This window comes from Prionailurus viverrinus, chromosome B1, assembly GCF_022837055.1.
Source record: "Prionailurus viverrinus isolate Anna chromosome B1, UM_Priviv_1.0, whole genome shotgun sequence".
NCBI classification, from domain to species: domain Eukaryota; kingdom Metazoa; phylum Chordata; class Mammalia; order Carnivora; family Felidae; genus Prionailurus; species Prionailurus viverrinus.
Window position 1 is genome coordinate 25,782,184 of NC_062564.1, and position 25,437 is coordinate 25,807,620.

General features: G+C 39.7%; 1 protein-coding gene across 2 annotated transcripts in view; it reads left to right on the plus strand.

Annotated features, from left to right (window-relative positions):
* The first annotated feature begins 3,847 nt into the window (after positions 1-3,847).
* The window catches only part of LONRF1 (LON peptidase N-terminal domain and ring finger 1), a 38,164-nt gene continuing 16,574 nt past the window's right edge, over positions 3,848-25,437 (plus strand). For both annotated transcript variants that reach the window (XM_047856109.1, XM_047856110.1), the window contains exons 1-3: positions 3,848-4,653; positions 14,463-14,581; positions 15,564-15,686. In XM_047856109.1, coding sequence (XP_047712065.1) covers positions 3,939-4,653; positions 14,463-14,581; positions 15,564-15,686 — 957 coding nt within the window. In that variant the 5' untranslated portion in view covers positions 3,848-3,938. The remainder of the gene's footprint in view (positions 4,654-14,462; positions 14,582-15,563; positions 15,687-25,437) is intronic.

The following is a 25,437-nucleotide window of genomic DNA, read 5'->3' on the forward strand; positions in this document are numbered from 1 at the left end:
TTTTGAGTATTGGAAAGAAGAATTAATGGTGCCCGTGGTAAGGGTGGTGCCCCTTTGGCACACTGACAGTGTTCCCCATGAGGATAGCAGAATATTTTAATAATCAGTAGTAAACTGCACTTGGTTAAGACAGTAGTCATTGCAGACGATTGGGTTTCGGCATCTACTTAGCATCACCTCTATTTAACCTACTCAGGTTGTCCTCATTAGGGCTTTTCACTTAGAACACCATTATAGCAATCATATACTGTATTTTTAGCATCTTATATAAACTTCCCCACAAATGCCCAAGTTATATAACCACCCCCCCCCCCCAGACTTTCCTCCAGCCTCTCACGGAATTACAGTAGGGGCGAGGAAGTGCGTGTGGTGGGGGGATCCCGGTCCTGTGACAAAAAGTGTTCATGTCCCAGAGACTGGTTCCCCCTCCCCTGGCCAGGGCTGGGCGTGTATCAACAAAGTGTGCTTCCTGATACCTTCCTCTTCTATTCTCAGCCTTCCCTCTGCTATTACATTTTCATCAGGTGTCACGTTGCTGTGTTCCTGAGCTTGGAAGGCTCTCTGCCTCCTCTCATTGTGTTCAAACAAACCCCTGGGGCTCAGCTCCAGAAGTAGAGGCACCCAAGAGATCGTTCCATTCCCTCATTTTACGGATGGCAAATGAGGCTCTCTCGGGGCAGCCAGACGACTTCCTCCCAGACACAGAGGGACAAATACGGTCAGCACCAGGTCTCTGCATTGCCTCTCCATTATGACTTCCATTAAACCAGGAGCTTCTCAGATCTCAGTGTTCTCATCCACATAAAAATAAGGGGTAGGAGAGGTGATGTCTGAAGACCTTTTCTTCTGTGCATTATGTACAGATATGCTATTAGGTGTGTACTGATTTTATTGGACTTTAGAGTTTACGGTTTCCAATGCATTGACTAGGATGTAACCAGATGAAATAAATCAGGAAGAGGACATCATTTTGCTTGGCTCTTTAAAGCTCAAATTCAGTCTTTTTTAATGGTAAGAATGTGAAGAAACAAATGGTAAATTCACCCACGGCAAAAAAAAAAAAAAAAAAAAGGCTCAAATACACATCTTCAGCTGACTCGTGTCCAGGAAAAGCACTATGTTACGTTATTCTTAAATAGGAGTTTACCTAACTATATCAGGAAAAGTCTCCTTCTGGTGTGGCGGGGGGAGGGCAGGGATATGAACGGAATGATGGTGATAAGCATTTTCCAAATTAGGAAACAGATATGCTTTTCTTCTTACTCTCTTACATAACTGATCTATTTTAGAAGACAACACTAAAAAACTGAAATGAAATACAAATCTCATGATTTTACTACTTGGTTAGCTGAGACAGAAGCAAGTAATGCTCGGAGGAAGAGAGAGGAGAGCTTCACCCTTAGTGTTCTCCTCCTGGCCCCCGGGGGGGGGGGGGGGCGTATTTCGCCGGCTCCCTCTTCTCCAACTGCAGCCTGCCGGGTGAGCCAGAGACCAAAGTCCGAATTTTAGAACGTGAATGAAGAAAGGTACTAATTTTCCTCTCCTCTTAATCTAAAAAGCAGTCACATCAAAGTGCATATCCTCTTGTGGTGGCACGGAATGATGGAAGAAGGACCTGTCTCGAGCCGGTGATTGTCTTGCCCCAGACTTCCTGTTTCAGAGGGAAACTGTGCAGCACACAAAGGCCACAGAGGCAGTACAGCCTCTTACATAAATAAGTTACATAAATGAGAACCAGTTATGTAAATGTATAAACCAGCAAACATGAATTATAACCATTCACAAATGCCAAGGAGATCACGGCAAGATTCCTCCCACAGTCCCATTTTTTTTTTCCCCTCTCACATTATCGTAATTGTACCACTTCATTTCACACCAGAATCAGATGTGGTTATCTGTCACATTTATTAGGGAGAGAAGCTCCAAAGGACAAATGATACTTCACACTATTTTCTGAACCATACATTTTACTTTTGGGGGAAATTCCCTAATAAAACCAGATTTGAACTGTATGTGATAAGAAATATAAGCATATTTATGAATTTGTTATACTTTGTGTATAATCATGAACTTATGTATGAAGTATTTACTATTGTACATTTTGCAAGCTGTTGTTAAGGACCGGAATGTATCACAAAAACTCAATATCCACCTACATATGGATATTTGTTTAACCACTTAGGGTTTCAAGTCTTAAATGAGTATGTGAGCATCTGTGTGAAGTCATTCTTCTGCTTATCGAAGGGGGGTAGTACCATGGTAGGGAGGTTAGCATTAAATTCAAGGTTATGCTTATGAATTAATCCCAATATTCCCCACCTCAAATGATGAGGAGTTGCTCCTGTATCTTGGCCACAGTTTGTTTCAGGTGCCATGTGGATGGTACATGAACCTGTTTGCTTCTGTGTCCTGTTGGAACAGAAGCCTCAATTTTTCCTCAGCTAGCTTTTTCCTTGTTCCTTTTAGGGCAATAGATCTACATCTTTTCTGAAGTTACAGGATTTGCTCATTGTGTAGTAAAAACATATGTAACTCAAAGCAGTTTTGAGCCCAACTGCCTGTTCCATATAAAGAAGGCTGTTAATTAAACGTTAGCCAATTTCAGGCATAGCATGCTCAGGTTAACATTCCATTTACCAACTTCCTTTATTTTGAAAATCTCATGTAATATATTTCTAAGATCTAACATAGTGACCCAACAGTGAAATGAGAGGAGAGAGCAGGGCCTCTGTATATTATTAGCTGTGTGATTTGAGACAGGTAACCTTCCCTCTCTGGGCCATTGTTTCTAACCGTTTGAAAAAGGACTAAAAGTTCTAAGTCACTTCCAGCATTAACACTCTAGTAGCCTATAATTAAATCTGTATTTTCAGCTGAGAGCTTTACACTCGCTGACATCAAGTTTAAAGGAAATTTAATCCATTATACAAAACCCAGATTGTCTTTTTTCTTCCGTTGGCAATACTTGGGTTGTAGTGGTATTGTGACCGCCGTAGGAAAACTATTCATCCTGGTGTCTTCTCTTAAAAATGCCAAACATAGGACTTAGCCAGCTGTGGAGCCCCGAATGAGATGTAAAGAGTACGTCTGATACCTTGGGAACCTGTGGGCTTTCTTCCTCGAGGTAGGGGTGGGTTTTAAAGTGGAAAAGCAGCAGTAACTTGCCACCATAGAAAACTGTCTTGCCCTCTGGAGGGAGTCGGCTCAGAAACATGGGTGGGGTTATTTTGTTTCTAAAGTTGACCTAGTCTAGACGTGAGGAGTCACAAAGTCATCAGACTGACTTTGCGCATTCCTAGGCCCTCTGCCTCTACATGTCCATCTGTAACTTGGGCATAAAAAAATGCAGACGTGCACCTGACTACTACTCCGGGAGGCTCCCGCCGGCCAGGAAAAGGCGAGTCGCCACTCAGGAAGCCCGGTGTGTCAGGAGACTGTTGGTGATCTGGGCTTTAGTCCCGGGAGGCCAGACGCCTGGCAGAAAAACCGCCCACCAAGCAAGCATCAGGAGAGAAGCCTTGGCAGGTGAGGGTAGTTGTCCCGCGGATTGGCGACAGGGGCGGAGGCCTGGGTTCCAAGAGGCTTTGTTCAATTACAAGCCAGGCCCCAGTTTCGGGAGAAGCCAATTAGATCCCCGCTGGGGGATCATCTGACCTCGCGTTCCTCCCCAGGAGGGGCTTCGTAGGGGGCGGGGCCAGGCGCGAGGCTCCTCCGGGACCAGGGCGCCGGCCGTGCGGGGGAGTCCCGGGCGCTTTAGCGAAGCCCCGCCCCGCCTCGCGCCCGCCAGGCCCCGCCCCCGGGGCTTCCCGGGCGCGCGCCGCCCCGCTGTGTCCGCGCGCCACGCCCCCCAGCTCGCGGGCCGCGTGCGGAGCCGCGCGCCCCGGAGGCTCCGCGACCGTGGCGGCGGGCGGCGGCGGAGGAGCAGCCCTCCGCGGGCCATGTCTTCTCCGGTCGTGGCGAGGAGCTCCCCCGGAGGGAGCCAGGAGATGGCCCCCACGCCGCGGAGCCGGGGCCGGTTCTGGGAAGTGGGCGGCGGCAGCGGCGACCGGCTGGAGCGCGCGGCGGCGGAGTCGGAGCGCTGGGAGCTGCTGCTCCGCCGCGGCGAGCTGCTGGCGTTGGGCGGCCACCTGAAGGGAGCGCTGGAGGCGTACGCGGCGGCGCTGCGCCGCGGGGCCCCGGTCAGGCCCGAGTGCCTCGGCACCTTGGTGGACTGCCTGGTGCTCAACTACCGGCTTCGCCACGGGCTGGGCTGGAGCGCGACCCTCGGAGCGAGCGCGGACCCCGGCGCAGGCGGGCTGCTCAGCTGCCTGGGCTGCCGGGGCTTCCTGAACGAGCCGGTGACCGTGCCCTGCGGCCACAGCTACTGCCGTCGCTGCCTGCGGAGAGAGCTCCGCGCCCGCTGCCGCCTCTGCCGGGACCGGCTGCCGCCCGCCGCCGCCACAGATGCTGAGGGCACCACCCCGCGGCCGCCGCCTCTGGCCGCCGCCATCGCCGCCTCGGGCTTCAGAACCAGCGTCGTCCTCAACCACCTGGCCGAGAAGTGGTTCCCGGGCCAGCGGGAGCGAGCCCGCGCGGCCGGCCGGCTCGGGGAGCTGCTGCACCAGGGGCGCTACCGGGAGGCCCTGGCCGCCGCCTGCGAGGCGCTTCGAGCAGGTGACCGCGCGGGGATGCGGCGTGGGCCCGGGCGACCCCACCCTCCTTTCCCCGACGGGCTGGCTGCCCGGCGTCTCTGCCTCCCCGAGGCTGCCTGACTCCCGTGCGTGGGGTTTCGGGGTCCTCGAGGGTGTGGGAGGGGGCGGCGCCCCAGGGTGCTTCGGTCACAATGGGGATCGCCTTCGGAGCCGACTGTGACGCGGCGCGGGGAGGGGCGCGCAGGCTCGGGGTTCCCTTGGCCGCGGCCCTGCGGTCTGAAGCGGGCGTCCCGAGCGGAGCGGGGGGCCCGGTGGAGGCCGCCGGAGCGCGGGATGGGGTGGAAGTTGGGCGAGCCCGAGCGGCCGCTCGCTTCCTGCCGCGCTCTTTCCGGTAATTAGCCGGCCGGGCCGGGCCGGGCCCGCCGCCGGCAAACGACAGCCGGGGCGGGGAGAGGATCTCCCCACCGGAGGATAGGCGTGCAACGTTTACCGTCGTCTCGCACGAAAGTCATTGGGGCAATTGAAGCCGCGGGAGGGCAGAATTGCATAAGCTGGTGGGGGGGGGGGGTTGTGTAACGGGTGACGTCCGGTGGGCGTGGCGGGAGCTCGGCGCCCGCACCCAGCTCCGGGAGGCCCCGCCGGCCCCTTGGCTTGGGGCGGGTGTCGGAGCTGCCCGGGGGTGTTAGGTCTTACCTGAAACGTCTGCAACCTTGGTTGCTCTTGATGGTTTACCTGCCTATTTCAAATAATACTTATTTCATAAACACACGTGTGCTTACTTTCAGAGCACTCCTAGTTCTCGGTAAAGAAAAAGAGGTAGTCTCTGATCGAGTTCTTTGACACGCTTTTGTTTGCCTTTCCACTCTTGATCAAGCTGTGGGGAAAAGCCTTTTAGGTTTTTTGTTTGTTTCTTTGCCTCCAAGAAGCAGCATTGGCTTCCTAACCTAGGTTAGCACTCTTAAGGTGGTTTCGGGCTGCCAAAGGGGACCCTGCCGGACTTACCTAGGTGAAATGAAGATTACTTTAAGTCAATCGGTGGTTCTCTACCAGAGGTATTTTAGCAGCCCCCCCGCCCCGGGGGACATTATCTAGAGCAATATCTGGTGATAACTGGAGACACCCCTTGTGGGTGTAGTGCTGGTACATGTGTTGGGTAGAGGCTAGGGATGCTAACATCCTACAGCGCGCAGGACAGCCTCCCACACAGTTGTCAGGCCCCAAATGTCAATAGTGTCACTGTTAAACCTTGTGTTAAATAAGTATATTGCAAGAGTAGTGTCTTTATTGGCATGAAATAATGCTTGAGGGAATTATCCCCGAGAAAACAGACGTCTAAAATATAAACCGGTATTAGGTAAATTTATAAACTGTGTCACCAAAACGATCTTTTTGCAGGTCTTTTATCCTAAGTGCTTAGTCATTTTGAACTAGTGACAATACATTGAGTTACTTAATACCTTTGGAGTTCAAAGCATAAACTTGGCACATGTTCATAGTCTTTCAGTATCTTTATGGGAAGTGTAGGCAGTTATAAAATGGAATAGAATGATAGAAAGAAAGAGAACAACAGTATTTGGAATACAGAATTCAAATACAGACAGCTCTGCCTCTCTGGGTAAATGGAGCATGAGTAAGGAAGCACAAACCATCTAGGCCATGGGCCTCGTTTCAACGATGAAGCAGAAGCTAGGGCAGTGAAATGACTTGTCCAAAGTCACACAGCTAGCTGGTTTTAGAGGCAACATCATATTCTCCATTTCTCCTAAATGTTGCACCAGGGCCCATTCTGCCCTTATAGCTCACCCAATGAAAAGTGTTTGATACAAATTTCCAGGGAAGTTTTTCTCTTTCTTTCTTTCTTTCTTTCTTTCTTTTCTCTTTCCTTCCTTCCTTCCTTCCTTCCTTCCTTCCTTCCTTCCTTCCTTCCTTCCTTCCTGTCACTCGTATAAAACAAAGGATGAAACTTATGGACAGCACTATGCAGTATTAATTACTAATTTGACCTCTTAAATTAGACACTTCATAAAAATTTATATCCTAATCTACAGAACAGTGAGCACATTTACTAATTAAGGTCTGGCTTAATATTCTCTAACCAGTAATCTTTTAATTAAGGAAGACTCTGGGCCTTGGGTTAAAGACATTTTTTTTTAACAGAAAAAAAAAAAAAAAAGACCTTTTCTCTCCTTTTTCCAATTTGCATGGACTGCCCACGGGGATTTTGCCTATTTAGCTACTTAAGTCTTACTTTGGCAGAACTAGAACTCAAGTCTTTTGACTTTCACCTCATTAGCTTCTTTTCCCTTATTCTCTGAGGTCTTTCAAAAGTCATGAATTCCATACTGAAAAGTGTGTCTGAATGTTACTAATGAAGAAAAATTTTTTTCATCCCTTAAATTTTTAGTGCAAAGTGGGAAGGAAAAAAAAAAAACCTTACAGCTAACAAATTGTAGTTGGTCAACTATAGATACCAAGTGTTTAACAATATATGGGGTAAATAAAAATGTTTAGTAGAATTATACATCTGTATTATTAGGCTTTGACTTTTCAGAGTCAGCTAGTTCGCTAGATAGGCATTTGAAATGTGTTTATATAATTGTACAGTTCTGTGGTTACTAATGATAGATACTTTTCATTATTGCTGATGAGAAGAAAGACCACTATAATTTCTTCATAGAATTCTTATGATGAAAGAACTAAATACTATTAACTAGAAAAAGATAATCTAGTCTACAGTTAGCCCACACCCGTCCAAATTTATCCCTGTTGACAAGAAAGGCAAGCTTGAAAACCTTTGCCAAAATCAGAAGTTTCCCATTGAGATTACATAAGTTTCTGTTGAATTGAAATATATTTAGATAACATTTAATCTATTGATCTTTTGGTATTAACTCTCAGATGTTTCATAACTTTCTGTCTGTTTAGTATTCAGGAATATTATGTAAAAGTCTTTTCTACATGGAATCTTTATACATAAGAGCCTATTGAAGTGATCTCACTTTGCTATGCTATTTTCCTTTTATTTTTAATAAATTTGTATGCTGGCTTGCCTCTTCCCTGTGTACACCCCTCTCACCCAAAGAACCATATAAGTAACAGTTTGAACTGATTAAAAGAAAAAAATAAAGGTCATAAGGGGGAGAATAGTGTATTTAAAATACTTGTAAATTTTTGTCTTTAAAATTAATTATGTAGTTCTTACCTGTTAAGCATTTAAAAAAAATTTTTGTATCATTTGGTCTTCACAAAGAATCCTCAGAAGGAAACTGAGGCATCTAGAAGTGGAGGTGCAGTGTGGCCTAGTGGTTAAAGCTAGCTGACTGCCTCGGTTTGAATCCCAGGGCAACCTTCCACTTACTCTCTGACCTTGGGCCTGTTGTCTAACCTGTCTGTTTTGGTTTCCTTATCTGAAAAAGCGAGAATGGTATCTGCAAGATAGATACCAGTAGTAACAGCTACCTAGAGCTGTTGGGAGAATAAATGCCTAGTAAATAGTAACAAAAATGTTTTTAAAATATGAAAGTTGTGCTACAGCCAGAAGGCGATTTGGCTAAAATTAAAATCTAAACTTTGTAATGTCAAGTCCTGTTCTTTTCTGTCTACCACATTAATAATATTACCCGAGTGAGGGTTGAATCTTGATTCTAGCCTGTATATGTGAATTAGTAACATTTTTAGCATACATTGATAAAATACAGATACTACAAGGCTTTAGTTATAAAAAGAATAGTCAGATTATAGGTATCTACTGAATACATTTAAAGAAGATATGAAGGTGTTTAATATCTTAACTAGGTTAATGTGAAGAAATTTCAATTTATTTTATCAGTAAACTTCTGCGTGTCCTAACTTACTCTGTAAGACACTTGAAACTGTAAACACTTGGACGTTTATATGATGTTTCCTAGTTGACAAAATATTTTCATTTCCATTATCTTAACTGGTCCTTAGGAAAGCTCATGTGATTTAGGAGGGCAGCTTTCGCATTGCTAATTCACAGACTGAAGATGGGAGCTCCAAGACTTTTCAGTGACTTTCTTGAGGCAAGTAAATAACCAAGTTGGAACTGAAAGGTAGAAGCAGTGGATATTGCTTCTAAGACTAAAATTGATATAAAAAATGAGCATATAGGGGCCCCTGGGTGGGTCAGTTGGTTGAACATCTAACTCTTGATTTCAGCTCAGGTCACGATCCCGGGGCCCTGGGATCCAGCCCTGGGTCGGACACCCTTGGGCTCCGCACTTAGTGTGGAGCCTGCTTAAGATTCTCTCTCCCTCTGTCCCTCTCCCTCTTTCAAAAAAAATTAGCATAAAATCAGATCTCAAGTATCCATACTGTCTTTTCAGCAGATACTTACTGAGTACTTAGTACATAAACGGCATTGTTTTAGGTGCTGGAAATATAGAAGTGAACAAAATAAAATATCTGTCCTTACAGAATGTGTATTTTTTTGTGTGTTTCCTTTAAAATTGTAGCAAATTGGTATTTATTGAAAATCACTACAACAGGGGTTTATATTGCTAAATTGACTTCTAACAAACAGACCCTATAACATGGTAGATCTTTGATTCATCCTTTCTTTAAGGATGTTACTTTAACTTAAGTTTGAGGATTTTTACAGTGCCTCAGCATCACTACAAGGATCAGTTAAATGGCATACTCTTATTGATACAGAAGATGGGAAAAGGGGTTATGTAAATATTATATTTTCTGTTTTAAATAATGCCATTTTTTATCTTTTTTGATTCATCAGACAATGAAAAATTTACCAAAACTCCATTGTCTTAGATTTCTAGTTATTTGTACATTAACCTTTGGTATATTCAGAATTGTTTTTCTGTTTAGTGGAATATTTCTAAGAGGCTTAGATATATTCGTGTGAAATTTTAAATGAATTTATATAGTATTCTACCACTCGCATTGGAGAGATATTTTTCAAAATCGTACTGTGTTTTACTGTACAAGATGAATGACTTAGACTCTAAAATGCAATACGGAAACTTCTGTTCAGATTTCCCCCACTTTGGTAGAATAGGATCAGTCTTTTTTTTTTCTTCTCCTCCCTCTCTTTTTTTTTTTCCTTCACCTTCCTCTCTCTCTCTTTTTTTTTAATGTTTATTTATTTTTGAGAGAGAGCACGAGTCGGGGAGGGGCAGAGAGAGAGGGTCTCACAGAATCTGAAACAGGCCCCAGGCTCTGAGCTGTCAGCACAGAGCCCGACACAGGGCTCGAACTCACCAACCGTGAGATCATGACCTGAGCTGAAGTTGGACTCTTAACCGAGTGAGCCACCCAGGCGTCCCTCTTTTTGTTTAACTTATTTATTTTGAGAGAGTGTGTGTGCGCATGCCACGTACATACATTAGGGTTTGGGGCAGAGAGAGACAGAATCCCAAGCAGGTTCCATGCTGCCAGTGCAGAGCCAGATGCGGGCCGAACTCCCAGACCCAGAGATCATGACCTGAGCCAAGATCAAGGGTCTGGCGCTTAACTGACCGAGCCACCCAGGCGCCCCTCTTCTCCTTTTGTTCAGTCTGCACTACTGATCCCTAAAGATGTTGCTCACTGGCAAAGATCTATTTGGATAAAAGAAAGTACTTTTCCTAATGCCTTGTATCAAGAGCAAATCTCACTGCTATCCAACTTATTTAGAAATGTTTTGTAATACTAACGTTTATTGAGCATTTGTGTGGCGGGCATTGTGTTGTCAACATGCGTGGTCTTACGTAGTCTTCACGACAGTCAGAAGATGTGTCACCAGCATTCTCTAGGTCCTCAAAGAGACTGAGGTTTAAAGAGTAAGATACTGTCCAAAGTGGATCTCAACCAGATGTTCTGAATCCAGTGGTTATGATCTTAAGTGTGCCAGTTACTATTCCTGGAATTTATTAATCACTCCCTAATAACTTGTCAATTGGCAGCTTTTAGTTTATGATAACAAAGTCCTACCATACTGAACTTGAAAAAGTAATCGAAGCAAAGAAATTTGGCATTTTGGTTAGCTGCTGAAATTGTTGAAATAGCTCAATACAGAAATCCAAGAAAAAAACACTCCGAAGAACAAGTAAAAGATTATGAACATGGAAGGTTTATTCTTATGCATACACAATCTAAGTAATCAATAAATATATATTGTAAAGGTCAAACTTATTAAAGTTTAAGCACATTAAAATAAATTTTTTTGTATTTTTCCAGGAAACAAAAATACATAGCTTGTGGGAATATAAAATAAGTTTTTATAAAAGGAGGGTTAGCAGAATGTATTGAAAACTTTGCCATTCATCTTTGTAGACTGTGACTAAGGAAATAAGCAGATAATGTAAAGGCATACAGATAGATGTTCATGATAGTACTTTTTATATTAGCAAACATTGGAAGTAAATGCTGAGTTGGACATTTTTAAATTGTGAGCATGGTAGAATACTTTGCGACCATTAAAAATCATGTGAATTTAATGACATTGGCAAAAAAGCAGGTTATAAACTGTATATATGGTAGATTTCATAAAACTATAAAATTACAAATATAATCTACACACAGAGGAGAAAGGTGTGTTTTATGCCAATATTAGTTATTTCTTTATGATGGGGAGAAAGGTTTTTATTTCTTAATATTGTATATTTTTCAAATTTTTATAAGTAAACATTTTATAACTTTTATAATCTGAAACAAAGTTTCTTGAAGATGAACTAAGGAAACAACCCATAGACCCATTACTGACCATTTACCCCTAAGGATTAGAACAAAGATGAGGAATTGGAACTCCGGAGAACGTTCCTCAGCCCATGAAATTCCTCAGATTGCTAAAGACCTGATTTCCTCAGATGTGTAGCAGAATTTTATTTCATTTTTTTAATTTGCCTGATGACTCACGATATTACTAGGTCTAAGAGAAAATGGGAGCAATGAATTAAGGAGCATAAGGGGACAGATTTTAATGAATTTCCCCTTGTTCGGCAAACATTTAGCAAAGCCGGGATTTGAGAACACAAAGACAGGAAATAATGGAGGGAGTTCAAAAATAGATTTTAAAATGAATGCAGTGCACGTAGAGTGAAGGAACATGATCATACAGCGAACACTTGCAAGGTACCAAGTCTGTTGTGTTTTGTATACATTAACTTGCACTGGAGTAGTCCTGGGAGGTAAATGCTGTTATCTGCATAGAAGTGCAAGCGAGTACCCCGGAGCCAGACTGCCTGAGAGAATCTTGAATCCTCCACTTCTCAGTTTTTATATCATGGGCCAGGTACTTAAATTCTGTGCTTGGTTTCCTTATCTATGAGAATGTGGATAATGCTAGACCCAACTAGGATTGTTCTGAAGGTGTAAGTCATCTAGAATATTATACACCAAGTGGTGTTTCTTAAACACAAATAATTTTTTTTAAAAATCCTCAATTTTATAGCTGAGGAAACAGTACAGAGGTGTTTGGCAGTTTGTCCCAGTCATGCCGAGCAAGTGGAGGAGCCTGGAGTTGAACCCAGGCAGTGTGACCTCAGGGCTGCTGCTCCTGATCCTTGCAATGTGCCAAGTGAAGGCGGGCTCAGGCCAAAGCATCTTGGGAAGAGACTGCTGAGCGGAGTCATGCTGGATGAGAAACCGTTCCCCAGACCATGGGGCAGCAGGGCGGCACTGAAGCAGAGCTGTGACAAGGAGGGACTTCTGTGAGCAAAGGAAGGAGGCATGAAATAGAATGGCACGTGTGGGGCAGGGTGAGCTTAGGTATTACTGGAGCCCAAAGGGGGAGGTTGACCATGCAGGAAGAAAGGCTGGAGGGATGGGCAGATGCCGGGTGTGTAGGGATTGGTCTGTTGTACGAAATACCCATCTGATCTTGTGGATGGTGAGGATATAGTAGGGTAAAACTGGATGGAGGCAGTGAGAGCAGTTAGCAAGCTGTTGAAAAAATCATAGAGATGCGGGTTTGGACCCTTAACAAAAGCTGTTAACAGTAAGATTGGAAAAGACCAGGGTCAGATTGAAGAAATGAAGGATGTAAAGTTGGCAAAGTCAAGGATTTGCAACAGTGAACTCCCTCTCTCTGAGGTGCTGGAGCAGAGGAGGGGGTCTTAAGGAGGCTACTGGAAGCACCCCAGCTCTGGGTGAGCAGTCCTTTGCGGCTCAGGGTTTTAGATGCTTTTGCGTTGACTACTCATTCTTGGACTATTTTGGCACGCTGCTCTCCGTTTTCTGAACTCCAGTTGTGTTTGTCAAATGAGGATTACATGATCCCATTTCACAATAAAATAAACATTTCTAATTAGATTGTAAGCTCTTCAAGGGATAAAATGGGGATAAAACAAAATCTTTTGAACACCTACAGGGTCAAGCTTTGTGCCAGGACTCTTCATTCTTGCCTGATGATGAATCATACTGAGCTTTCACTTTCCATGTGCTTTTGTTCAGAGATAATGGTTTCCAATTATATTACTTTAAGAAACAAAAGACAAAATATTCTAGACATGTCTTTTTTATTTGGGAAGCATGAAATATTTTCCTGAGATACTTAGTTCCAATTCTTAAGCATCAGCTGAAAAAGGCCAATTTCATTGTTGAGACTTACCTGTAGGAAAGCAGTCCTTTAAAAACTAGAGTAAACCAGGGAGCTCTTGGGGAGTTTTATTAGTGGGTTTTTTTTTTCTTTTTAATGAGGCATTATGGGTCTTTATGCCCTTTTCATGATGAAAGCTTTAGTTGGTAAGCATACATTTTTGAAGGCTTCAAAGATGAATAGCTTTATTTATTTATTTATTTTAATTTTTTTTTCAACGTTTTTTTATTTATTTTTGGGACAGAGAGAGACAGAGCATGAACGGGGGAGGGGCAGAGAGAGAGGGAGACACAGACTCGGAAACAGGCTCCAGGCTCTGAGCCATCAGCCCAGAGCCCGACGGGGGGCTCGAACTCCCGGACCGCAAGATCATGACCTGGCTGAAGTCGGACGCTTAACCGACTGCGCCACCCAGGCGCCCCAAGATGAATAGCTTTAAAAGAAAAGTCAGATTAATTTTGTCTAGATGCACTGAAAATTAGTTTCTGGCTCAGACTTCAGTTTTACGATCTGGGTACCTACAGTAATTGATTATAGTATCATATAGGTGAACCAGCTAACCAAAATTCTGAATGCTATTGAATACTACTTTGGTTTCTCAGGTAAAGATGTAGAGGGTAGTAGTGAAATTATCGACAAAGCTTTTTTCCTCAGAAATACTTGAAATTAAATCTGTTTTGGGATGATCCAATACCAGTGTTTTCAAATGGCAGGAATTCAAATTTTGACCTCTTAAATTCTCACCCCATTTCCTCCAGAATCAGGACCATTGTATACCCTCCTAAGTTTGAGCCTTGGTTAGTCTTTGTTACTAGTTTGAGCCTAAGACAGTCTTGGTCAGTCTTTGTACACTGTTCACTAGTTACATATATGGTTGTTTATAAGTAAGGACTTAGAATTTAAGGTATAAAAAATTAAGATTTATCATAGCATAAGATTTATCATTGAAAGATAAATCTTTAAACATCTAAGACCCGTTTTTCAAATTTGTATAGAATGCCCTATTTTAAGAAAACATTCATTTTCTTTAAGGTGATTATTCATATTATAAAATATTTCCAGTACTTAAAAACCATCATTTCCTGTGCTCACATTATCTACTTAATAGTCATGTGATAAAACTTCTAGATAAAACTCAACATGTAAGTGGGTTGCACCTGTATTGTACTTTGGTGGTTATTGGCTGGAATCACTAAGTCAGTTCTTAATCTGGTATGTATTTTGTAGATTATACAGTAATATTTTTAAAATAAACCTTTATAAAACATGTGTTTCAGAGCCCAGCGATGTGACTCTCAAAATTTACCGAGCGGAATCATATGCTGGTCTCCAAGAGTTTAAAGCAGCCATAGAAGATTTAAATGCAGTTCTCTTGGAACTGCCAAATTGGCCTGAGGTAAAGTTACTGTTTCACATTTGCATACGTTTCAAGTTTAACCTGTAGGGAGCATGCATTAAGTTATGGTTATAAGTTTTAACAGAATAGATTGATTGACTCTTAAAGTATATGGAGCTCTAGAAATCTAGGGTTAATATTTTGAGTGGATGGCTATCTAACAATTTTTTTAATTATAAGAGACCTCTATTTCCTAACTAAAGAACAGCCTGAATTCAGGCACAGAGGGAAAAAAAAAATAAGAGATCTTATTATACAGAATTTCGTCACATAAAACTGGTCACATTGTAAAGGTGGAGCCAAACTGAAAACTGATGAAGGAAGTTTATTGATGGAAAGAGAAGAGGTCCTTCAGGCTGTAAATTGAGGCACAACGATGGGGATCAGATTAGGCAGTGATTTAATGCAGTAAATGGGAACAATGGAGGTTGCCTTGCCCATATGGTTTTAAAAAAGACTTGAGGCAAGTATATTATAAGTAATCAGTTTATTAATTCTCCTTTTTATTAAGTTGCCAAGGCAAATCAGTTCATGTCTCATATATGTCCTTTTAAGCCAGAAGTTACTATTTTATATGATTTCTTCCTGTTCAAAACCATGCTTTTGAGGACACAATAGTAAGGATGTTGTAAAAATTCTAAATTAATAAGGAAAATGATACAGAATCCCATGATGCCCAAGGCAAATATATATTAACAAGGGAAATAATCTGTATGCACAACTTTAAAACTGTTAAAAAAAGAAAGAATCTCTAGATTTATTACTGAAGTGATATAATTAGAAATTTGATTTTGAAGTCATTTTCCCAGAAGTGCTTCTCCAGGGAAGTGTGTAAATATACCTTTGAAATGCTTCGGACTCTCAGAGTCATTTAGAGTTTCAAAATGCACATTTCCAAGCAGACCATTTTTATTTTCCTTGATATGGATTTCTAAGAAATAATTCTGTTAGTAAAGGTTGTGTATGTGTGCTTTCATTGAAGGTCTACTTCAGGAAAGGAAAAGTACTCCATGATGCTGGTTTTTTAGGTGATGCCTTACAACTCTTTCTTCAATGCTTAGCCCTTGATGAAGATTTTGCACCTGCAAAGCTAGAAGTAGAAAAGGTAACTGGTTTACCAACTATAATAGTTCAAGGCACGTCTAAGACATAGGTCTTTTTAAAAATGCTTTTTTGGAATCTTGGGAAAGAGCATAAGGAGTCCATGAGTCAACTTTAGTAGCAGTTTGACAAGTGGTTTTAAGGTTCATATACTTAGTATATTGAGTTTTTACTGAAATCAAGCTATTTCATTCACAGATATTTAAAAGCATTATTTTTGCTTAAATTTAGGTGTTTTTAATAGTTTGTTTGCAGCCAGACTAACCATCCTTAATTAAATATTGTTATCATGATATTCCTGCTCAGAAATTTTTTTTAATTGAAACAAAATGGGTATATAACATATATAAGTTTCAGTGTACAGCATTATAATCCAACATTAGTATACAAAGAGATCACCACTAAAAGTCTGTTTACCATTCATCACCATACAGTGCCTCCTTCCCTCATTTTATCCAGACCCCTTCCTCTCTGGTAACCACCAATCTGTTCTCCATATCTGGGAATTTGTTTTCCTTTTGTTTTGTGTGTTCATGTCTATCTGTTTTTTGTTTTTTTGTTTTTTGTTTTTTTGAGATTCCACATTTGAGTGAAGTCATACAATGTTTGCATTTCTCCATCTGACTTATTTCACTTACCATAATACCTTCATGGTCCATTGATGTCACAAATGGCAAGATATCATTTTTTTTTGGCTAAGTGGTAGTCCATCGCATATGTATACTGTTATCTTCATTCATCTATTAATGGACATTTAAGTTGTTTCCGTTTCTCAGCTATTGTAAATAATGCTACATGTACATAGGAATGCATATGTACATAGGATGCTATGTAAAGAATGCTATGTAAAGAATGCTACATGTACATAGGAATGCATAACAATGTACATAGGAATGCAAATCTTTTCAAATCAGTGTTTTTGCATTCTAAAGATACATACCCAGAAGTAGAATAGCTGCATGATGTGGTATTCTGTTCTTAATTTGTCAAGGAATCTCCATACTGTTTTCCATAGCGGCTTTACCACCAACAGTTCACTTTTCTTTACATCCTCTCTAACACTTGTTATTTTGTGTCTTTTTGATAGTAGCCATTCTAACCATTGTGAGATGATACGTCATTGTGGTTTTGATTTATATCTCCCTGATTAGTGATACTGAGCACCTTTTTATGTTCCTGTTGGCCATCTGTATATCTTTGGAAAAATGTCTATTCAGATCCTCTGCCCATTTTCTAATTAGGTTTTTTTGTTGTTGAGTTGTAGGAGTTCTTTATATATCTTGGATATTAATCCCTTGTCAGATACATGATTTGCAAAAATCTCCCATTCGGTAGGTTGCCTTTTTGTTTTGATGATTCCTTATACTGTGCAGAAGCTCTTTAGTTTGATGCAATCCCATTTGTTTATTATTGCTCTTTTTCTTGCTTTTGGAGTCAGATCCACGAAAATACTGCTAAAACCTGTGTTGAGGAGTTAACCATCTATGTTTTCTCTTAGGAATTTGCGATTTCAGGTCTTAAATTCACATTTTTAATCCATTTTGAGTTAATTTCTATGTATGGTGAAAGATACTGGTCTAGTTTCATTCTTTTGCCTGTGTCTATCCAGCTTTCCCAGCACCATTTATTAAAGAGACTCATTCATTCTCCATTGCATGTTCTTGGCTCCTTTGTTGTAAATTAATTGTCCGTATATGTATGGGTTTGATTCATTTCTGGTCCATCAGTGTGTGTGTGTCCGTTTTTATGCTGCCATTGTACTGTTTTGATTACTGTAGTTTTGTCCTATAGTTTGAAATCGGGGAGCATGCTCCAGCATTTTTCTCCTTTCTTAAGATTGCTTTGGCTATTTGGGATCTTTTGTGGTTTTCTACAATTTTAGGATTACTTGGTCTAATTGGATGGAAAAATGCCATTGGGATTTTGATAGGGATTACATTGAATCTGTAGATTGCTTTGGGGAGTATGGATATTTTAATAATATTATTCTTCCAATCCATGATCATGGTATATCTTCCCATTTATTTGTTTCTTTCTTTTATCAGGGTCTTAGAGTGTATAGATCTTTCACCTCCTTCATTAAATTTATTCCCCAATATTTTATTTTTGATGCAATTGTAAATTGGATTATTGTCTTATTTTCTCTTTCTGATAAATCCTAATTAATTTATAGAAATGCCACAAATTTCTATATGTTGGTTTTGTATCTTGCTAAGTTACTGAATTCTTTTGTTAGTTCTAACAGGTCTTTTGTGGAATCTTTAGTTTTTTGTATGTAGTACCATGTCATCTACAAATAGTGACATTTTATTTCTTTCTTTCCAATTTGGATGCCTTTTGTTTCTTTTTCTTGCCTAATAGCTGTGACTAGGATTTCCGGTACTATGATCAGTAAAGTGGTGAGAATGGGCATCCTTATCTTATTCCTGATCATAGAGGAAATGCTCTCAGGTTTTTGCCACTGAGTATGATGCTAGCTACAGGTCTGTCATATGTGGCCTCTTTATGTTTAAGTGCATTCCCTCCGTATCTACTTTAACAGTTTTTGTCATACATGGATGTTGACTTTTGTCAAACCCATATCTAATGAAATTATCATACGATTTTGATCCTGTTTTGTTAATGTGGTGTATCATGTTGATTGGATTGATTGGTTGTTTAATCATCCCTGCATCCCTGGAATAAATCCCATTTGATCATCATGCATGAACCTTTTACTGTATTGTTGAATTCAGTTAAATAATATTTTGTTGAGGATTTTTGCATTAATTTTAATCACTGATAATGGCCTGTAATTTTCTTTTTCTGTGGTGTTCTTGTCAGCTTGGTGGCATCATAAAATTATTTTGGAAGTGTTCCTTCTTCAAGTTTTTGGAAGAGTTGAGAAGGATAAGTATTAAATCTTCTTTAAATGTTTGGTAGAATTCACCAGTAAGCCATCTGGTCCTAGACTTTTGTTTGTTGGGAGGTTCTGATTACTGATTCAATCTTCTTACTAGTGATTGATCTATTCAAATTTTCTGTTTCTTCATGACTCAGTCTTGGAGGAATGTATATGTCTACAAAGTTATTCATTTCTTCTAGGTTGTCCAATTTGTTGGCATATAATTGTTTGTAGTAGTGTCTTATAATTTGGTGTGTCATTTGTAACGTCTCATTTCTCATTTTGTTTCTCTGAGCCCTCTTTTTTTGGATTTGACAGATTTTTTTTTTTTTTTACTGTTTTTTATTCTAGTAAAATTGACACACACATATATTAGTTTCATGTGTACACTATAGTGATTTAACAATTCTATACATTATTTAGAGCTCATCATGATAATGTATTCTTAACCCCTTTATCTGTTTCACCTCTACCCCACCAGCCTCACCTCTGGCAATCACCAGTTCTCTATATTTAAGAATCTGTGTTTTGTTTCTTTTTTTCTTTGTTCATTTGTTTTGTTTCTTAAATTCCACGTATGAGTAAAATCATATGGTATTTGTCTTTCTGTGACTGATTTATTTCCCTTAGCATTATAACTTGTAGATCCATGTTATTGCAAATGGCATGATATCATTCTTTTTTATGGCCAAGTGATATTCCATTATATATGTGTGTGTATACACACATCTTTATCCACTCATCTGTTGTTTCCATAGCTTGCCTATTACGAATACTGCAGTAAACATAGGGGTGCATCTGTCTTTTCAAATTACTGTTTTCATTTTGGGTAAATAACCAGTAGTGGAATTACTAGATCATATGGTATTTCTATTTTAATTTTTTGAGTGACCTACACAGTTTTCACAGTAGTTGCACCGGCTTGTATTCCTACCAACAATGCCTAAGGGTTCTTTTTTTCTCCACATCCTTGCCAACACCTGTTATTTCTTGTGTTTTTTATTTAGCCATTTGACAGGTGTGAGGCAATATCTGATTATGGTTTTGATTTTCATTTCCCTGATGATTAGTGATGTTGAGCACCTTTTCATGTATCTGTCGGCCAGGTGTATGTCTTCTTTGGAAAAATGTCTATTCATGTACTTGCTCATTTTTAATTGGATTACATTTTAGGGGGTGGTGAACTGTAGAAATTCTGTATATGTTTTGGATATTAACCCCTTATTGGATATGTTATTTGCAAATATCTTCTCTCATTCAGGAGGTTGTCTTTTTGTTTTGTTGATGGCTTCCTTCGCTGTGCAGAAGCTACTTATTTAGATGTAGTCTCAATAGTTTATTTTTGCTTGTGTTTCCCTTACCTCAGGAGACATATCTAGAAAAATGTTGCTATGACCAGTGTCAGAGATGTTATTGCCTGTGCTGTCTTCTAGGATTTTTATGGCTTCAGGTCTCACATTTAGGTCTTGAATCCATTTGGAATTTATTTTTGTGTATGGTGTAAGAAAGTGGTCCAGTTTTCCCAACACCATTTGTTGAAGAGACTGTCTTTTTTCCAACTGGATATTCTTTCCTGCTTTGTTGAAGATTAATTGACCAAGTAATCATGTATTTATTTTTGAGTATTCTATTGTGCTCCATTAATCTGTTGTCTGTTTTTGTGCCAGTACCATACTGCTTTGATTACTACAGCTTTGTAATGGATCTTGAAGTCTAGAATTGTGATTCCTCTAGCTTGCTTTTCTTTTTCAAAATTGCTTTGGCTGTTCGAGGTCTTGTGTGGTTGCTTACAAATTTTTGAATTGTTTGTCCCAGTTCTGTGAAAATAGCTGTTGGTATTTTGATAAGGATTGTATTAAATCTGTAGATCGCTTTGAGTCGTATAGACATTTTAATAATACTTGTTCGCCAGCCTATGAGCATGGAATGTCTTTCCATTTGTGTTGTCTTCAGTTTCTTTCCTCCATGTTTTATAGTTTATAGAGTACGGGTCTTTCACCTCTTTGGTTAGGTTTATTCCTGGTATCTTATTATTTATTTTTTTTTTTTTCAACATTTTTTTATTTATTTTTGGGACAGAGAGAGACAGAGCATGAACGGGGGAGGGGCAGAGAGAGAGGGAGACACAGACTCGGAAACAGGCTCCAGGCTCCGAGCCATCAGCCCAGAGCCTGACGCGGGGCTCGAACTCACGGACCGCGAGATCGTGACCTGGCTGAAGTCGGACGCTCAACCGACTGCGCCACCCAGGCGCCCCTGGTATCTTATTATTTTAATAAGATTATCAATTATCAGTAAATAATTTATTTGTAAGTGGGATTGTTTTCCTGATTTCTTTCTGCTGCTTATTAGTATATAGAAGTGCAACAGAATTCTGCACATTGATTTTGTATCCTATGACTCTACTGAATTCATTTGTCTGTTCTAGTAGTTTTTTGGTGGAGTCTTTAGGGTTTTCTATATAGAGTATCATGTCATCTGCAAATAGTGAAAGTTTTACTTCTTCCTTACCAATTTGGATACTTTTTATTCCTTTTTCTTGTCGGTTACGTGGCTAGGAATTCCAATACTATGTCAAAAGTGTTGAGAGTGGATATCCTTGCCTATCCCCTGACCTTAGGGGAAAAGCTCTCAATTTTTCATTACTGAGTATGTTGTTAGCTCTGGTTTCATATATGGGCTTTATTATGTTGAAGTATATTTCCTCTAAACCTACTTTTTTTGAGGGTTTTCATCATGAATTGTCAATTGTTTTTACTGCCTCTATTGAAATGGTTCTGTGGCTTTTATCCTTTCTCTTATTGATGTGATGTATCACGTTGATTGATTTGTGAATATTGAACCACCCTTGTATCCCAGGAATAAATCCCACATGATTGTGATGAATGATTTTTTTTAATGTGCTATTGGATTCTGTTTGCTAATATTTTATTGAGGATTTGTGCATCTGTATTCATCAGAGATATTTGCCTGTAGTTTTCTTTTTTGGTATTGTCTTCATCTGGTTTTGGTATCAAAATAATGTTGGCCTCATAGAATGAATTTGGAATCTTTCCTTCCTTTTGATTTTTTGGAATAGTTTGAGAATAGACGTTAACTCTTATTTAAATATTTGGTTAGAATTCCTCTATGTAGCCATCTGCTCCTGGACTTTCGTTTGTTGGGATGTTTTTGTTTACTCATTCAATTTTTTTAAACAACCTTATACAATGTTTTATTTATTTTCAGAGAACGTGCCACAAGTAGGGGAGAGGCAGAGAGAGAGAGGGAGAGAGAATTCCAAGCAGGCTCTGCACTGATAGATGTGGGGCTTTAACTCAGGAACCATGAGATCATGACCTGAACCAAAATCAGGAGTTGGACACTTAACTGAGCCCCCCAGGCGCTCCTACTGATTTAATTTCATTGCCAGGAATTGGGCTGTCCAAATTTTCTATTTCTTTCTAAGTCAAGAGCCCTCCCTCTCTCTCTCTCTCTTTTTTTTTTTTTTTTTTTTTTTTGGTTAGTCTAGCTAAACATTTGCCCATCTTATTTATTTGTTCAGAGATCCAGCTCTTAATTTTTTGACCTTCCCTCTTTTTGTCTCTATTTCATTTATTTTTGCTATGATCTTTATTATTTCCTTTCTTCTATGACTTTGGGCTTTGTTCCTCTTTTTTAGCTTCTTTAGGTATAAAATTAGATTGTTTATTTGAGATTTTTCTTGTTTCTTGAGGTATACTTCTTAGAACATCTTTTCCTGCATCCCAAAGATATAAAATTAGATTGTTTGAGATTTTTCTTGTTTCTTGAGGTATACTTCTTAGAACATCTTTTCCTGCATCCTAAAGATTTCAGTACGTTGTATTTCTATTTTCATTTGTCTCTAACTGTTTTTTTTTTTTATTTGATTTCTTTGATGAGTAATTTGTTGTTTAATAGCATGATGTTTAATCTCCACATTTTGGGTTGTTTTTATTCAGTTTTATTTCCCCCTTGTAATGGCTAGTGTAATACCATTGTGGTTCTAGAAGATGCTTGATAGGATTTCAGTATTCTTGAATTTGAGACTTGTTTCAACATGATCTGTTCTGCAGAATGTTTCATGTGCTCTTGAGAAGAATGTGTATTCTGCTGCTTTGGGATGCAACGTTCTATATATACCTGTTAAGTCCATCTGGTCTAATGTGTCATTTGAGACCAATTGCTCCTTATTAGTTTTCTATCAGGATGATCTGTCCATTGATGTAAATGAGGTGTTAAAGTCCCTCATTATTATTGCTGTCAGTTTCTCCCTTTAGGTTCATTTTATTTGCTGCATATTTTGGTACTCCTGTGTTGCATGTACATATGCTTATAAATGTTGTTTCCTTGTTGAATCTTGTTTATTATTATGTGCTGCCCTTCTTTTAAAGTCTTCGTTTTAAAGTCTCTTGTCTGCTATGAGTACAGCGTGTAACTTTCTTTTCATTTCCATTTGCTTGGAACGTCTATCCTTTCACTTTCACAATGTGTGTATCCTGAAGTAAGTGTCTCGTAGGCAGCATGTAGATGGATCTGGGTTTTTCATCTGTTTAGCCACCCTTTGTCTTTAGATTAGAAAGTATAGTCTGTTTTCACTTAAATATTGATAGTTATGTGCCTGTTGCCATTTTGTTAATTATTGTTTGCCTGTTTTCATCATTCCTCTCTCTTCTCCTTTTTCTCTCCTCGTAGTTTGATGGTTTCCTTTAGTGTTATGCTTCGATTCTTTTCTCATTTTCTTTTGCATATTTACTGTCAGTTTTTGTGCGGTCACTGTAAGGCTCACATATAACTTACTTTGTAATGGTCTGTTTTGAGTTGATGGCAACTTAAGTTTGAACACATTCCAAAACTACATTTTTCTCCCCCTTCACCTTTTACATTTTTGATGTCACCTTATACATCTCTTTATTTTAGACATCTCTTAACCAATTATTGTAATTTCAGTTAATTTTACTATTTCTTTTAACCTTCATATTTGCTTTATTTATAAGTGGTTGCTCTACTCACCTTTACTGTATATTTATGTTTCCCCCTGAGATTTTTCCTTTGATATGTTTTCTTGTTACTATTAGTGCCACTTCTTTTCAGTTTAGAGAAGTCCCTTTAACATGTCTTGTAGAGCCAGTTTAGTGGTGATGAATTCCATTAGCTTTTGCTTGCCTGGAACACTCTTAATCTTTTTTTTTTTTTTTTTTTTTCTAATTCTGAATGATAATCTTTCTGGGTAGAGAACTCTTGGTGGACGGTTTTTCCTTTCAGCTTCAGCATTTTGAATATGTCATGCCATTTTCCTTCTGGCCTGCAAAAGTTCTGGTAGTAAATCTGCTAATGGCCATATGGGGTTTCCCTTTTGTGTAATAAGTTTTTTCTTTTGCTGCTCTTAGGATTCTCTCTTTAAACTGTCCCGTTTGAGCTATAATGTGTCTTGGTTTGGATCTCTTTAGGTTCATCTGATTTGCAACTCTGTGCTTCCTGAATCTGGAAATTCTGTTTTCTTTCCCAGGTTAGAGAAGTTTTCAGCCACTACTTCTTCAAATAAGTTTTCCTACTCTTTCTTTTCTCACTTTGGGACTCCTATTCAGGAATTTTTGTTGACTTGCTTTTTTCGTTTAATTTCCAGTCTAAGTTTTGCTTATTTTCCATGGTTGCCCATAGTATTGCCCGGTTCGTTCTTCCTTAATTTTTTCAGTAATCCATCTATCACTTTCCAGAGTTTGTTTTGTGGTGTGTTAGTTGGTGTTAAGAAAAAAGGGAGGAGGTTCTCTGATTAAATGACTTCGGGAAACATTGGGTTAAACAGGTTTGTTCAGAAATTCTCAGTTTTTGCTGTACTAACATGACGGTAGCATTCAACTTTTGTCAAACTTATTTAGAGTATCTGGAAAGACTAGAGTCTTTGAAAAGTGTTTTTGGAAAATCTACCCTGATACAATTGCAGTGCCCAATCACGATGTTCTCCTCAATATCTTTAAAACATGCCGTGTTATTTATCACCTCTATAGTGTTTTTTACATTGTGGCTCAATTTAGAATCACCTTAGGGGCATGGTAAGTATAAAGATTCCTGGACTTCACCACAGACCTTTGGAATTAGAATCTCTGGAATTCAGGCATAGTTTTACAAACACCTAGGAAAATTCTTGTGCAGTTTGAAGTATGAGAATTTTGAAAATTTTCTCAGGTCCCGGATGCCTCATACATACAGCTAACCTCTGTGTATCTTCTCTGAGGCTTGCTTGCATATACCTTCCAGCCCATCGATTTAACAAAAAATCGTTTACTCCCATGTGTTTTCCAACTGTTTTATATTTGTTAGTGGTATCTCCCTGGGGACACTGCAGACCTTTTTAAGGGCTTATAATTTTGCATTTTCTATGCTACTAGATATCCTTATATTTCTGTAAACGTTTGTTGTTTAATAAGGTCAGGTAAATGCAAAACAAGTGATACTTTGAAATATTTGGTTTTCTCCCAGTACGCTTTTTGTAAATTGTGGTATGATTTACATATAATAAACTGCATGGATTTTACAGTCTGGTGAATTTTGAGAAATTAAGCATCCATGTAACAGCACGATATAGACTATTGTCACCATGCTGGAAAGTCCAGTCATTCCCTTTTCAGCAAATCGCCTCTATCCCTGATCCCAGAGACAACTACTGTTTAGATCTTTATTACCACAGAGTAGTTTTGCCTATTTTAGAACTTCGTACAAGTGAAACCACACAGTGTGTGCTCTTTTGTGGCTGGTTTTTTTTGCAGAACATCATAGTTTTGGGATCTATCCAACAATTTTTTCTTGTTCACTAAGTATTCCATCGTAGGAACATACCACAATTTGTGGTATTCACAGTTAATAGTGATTT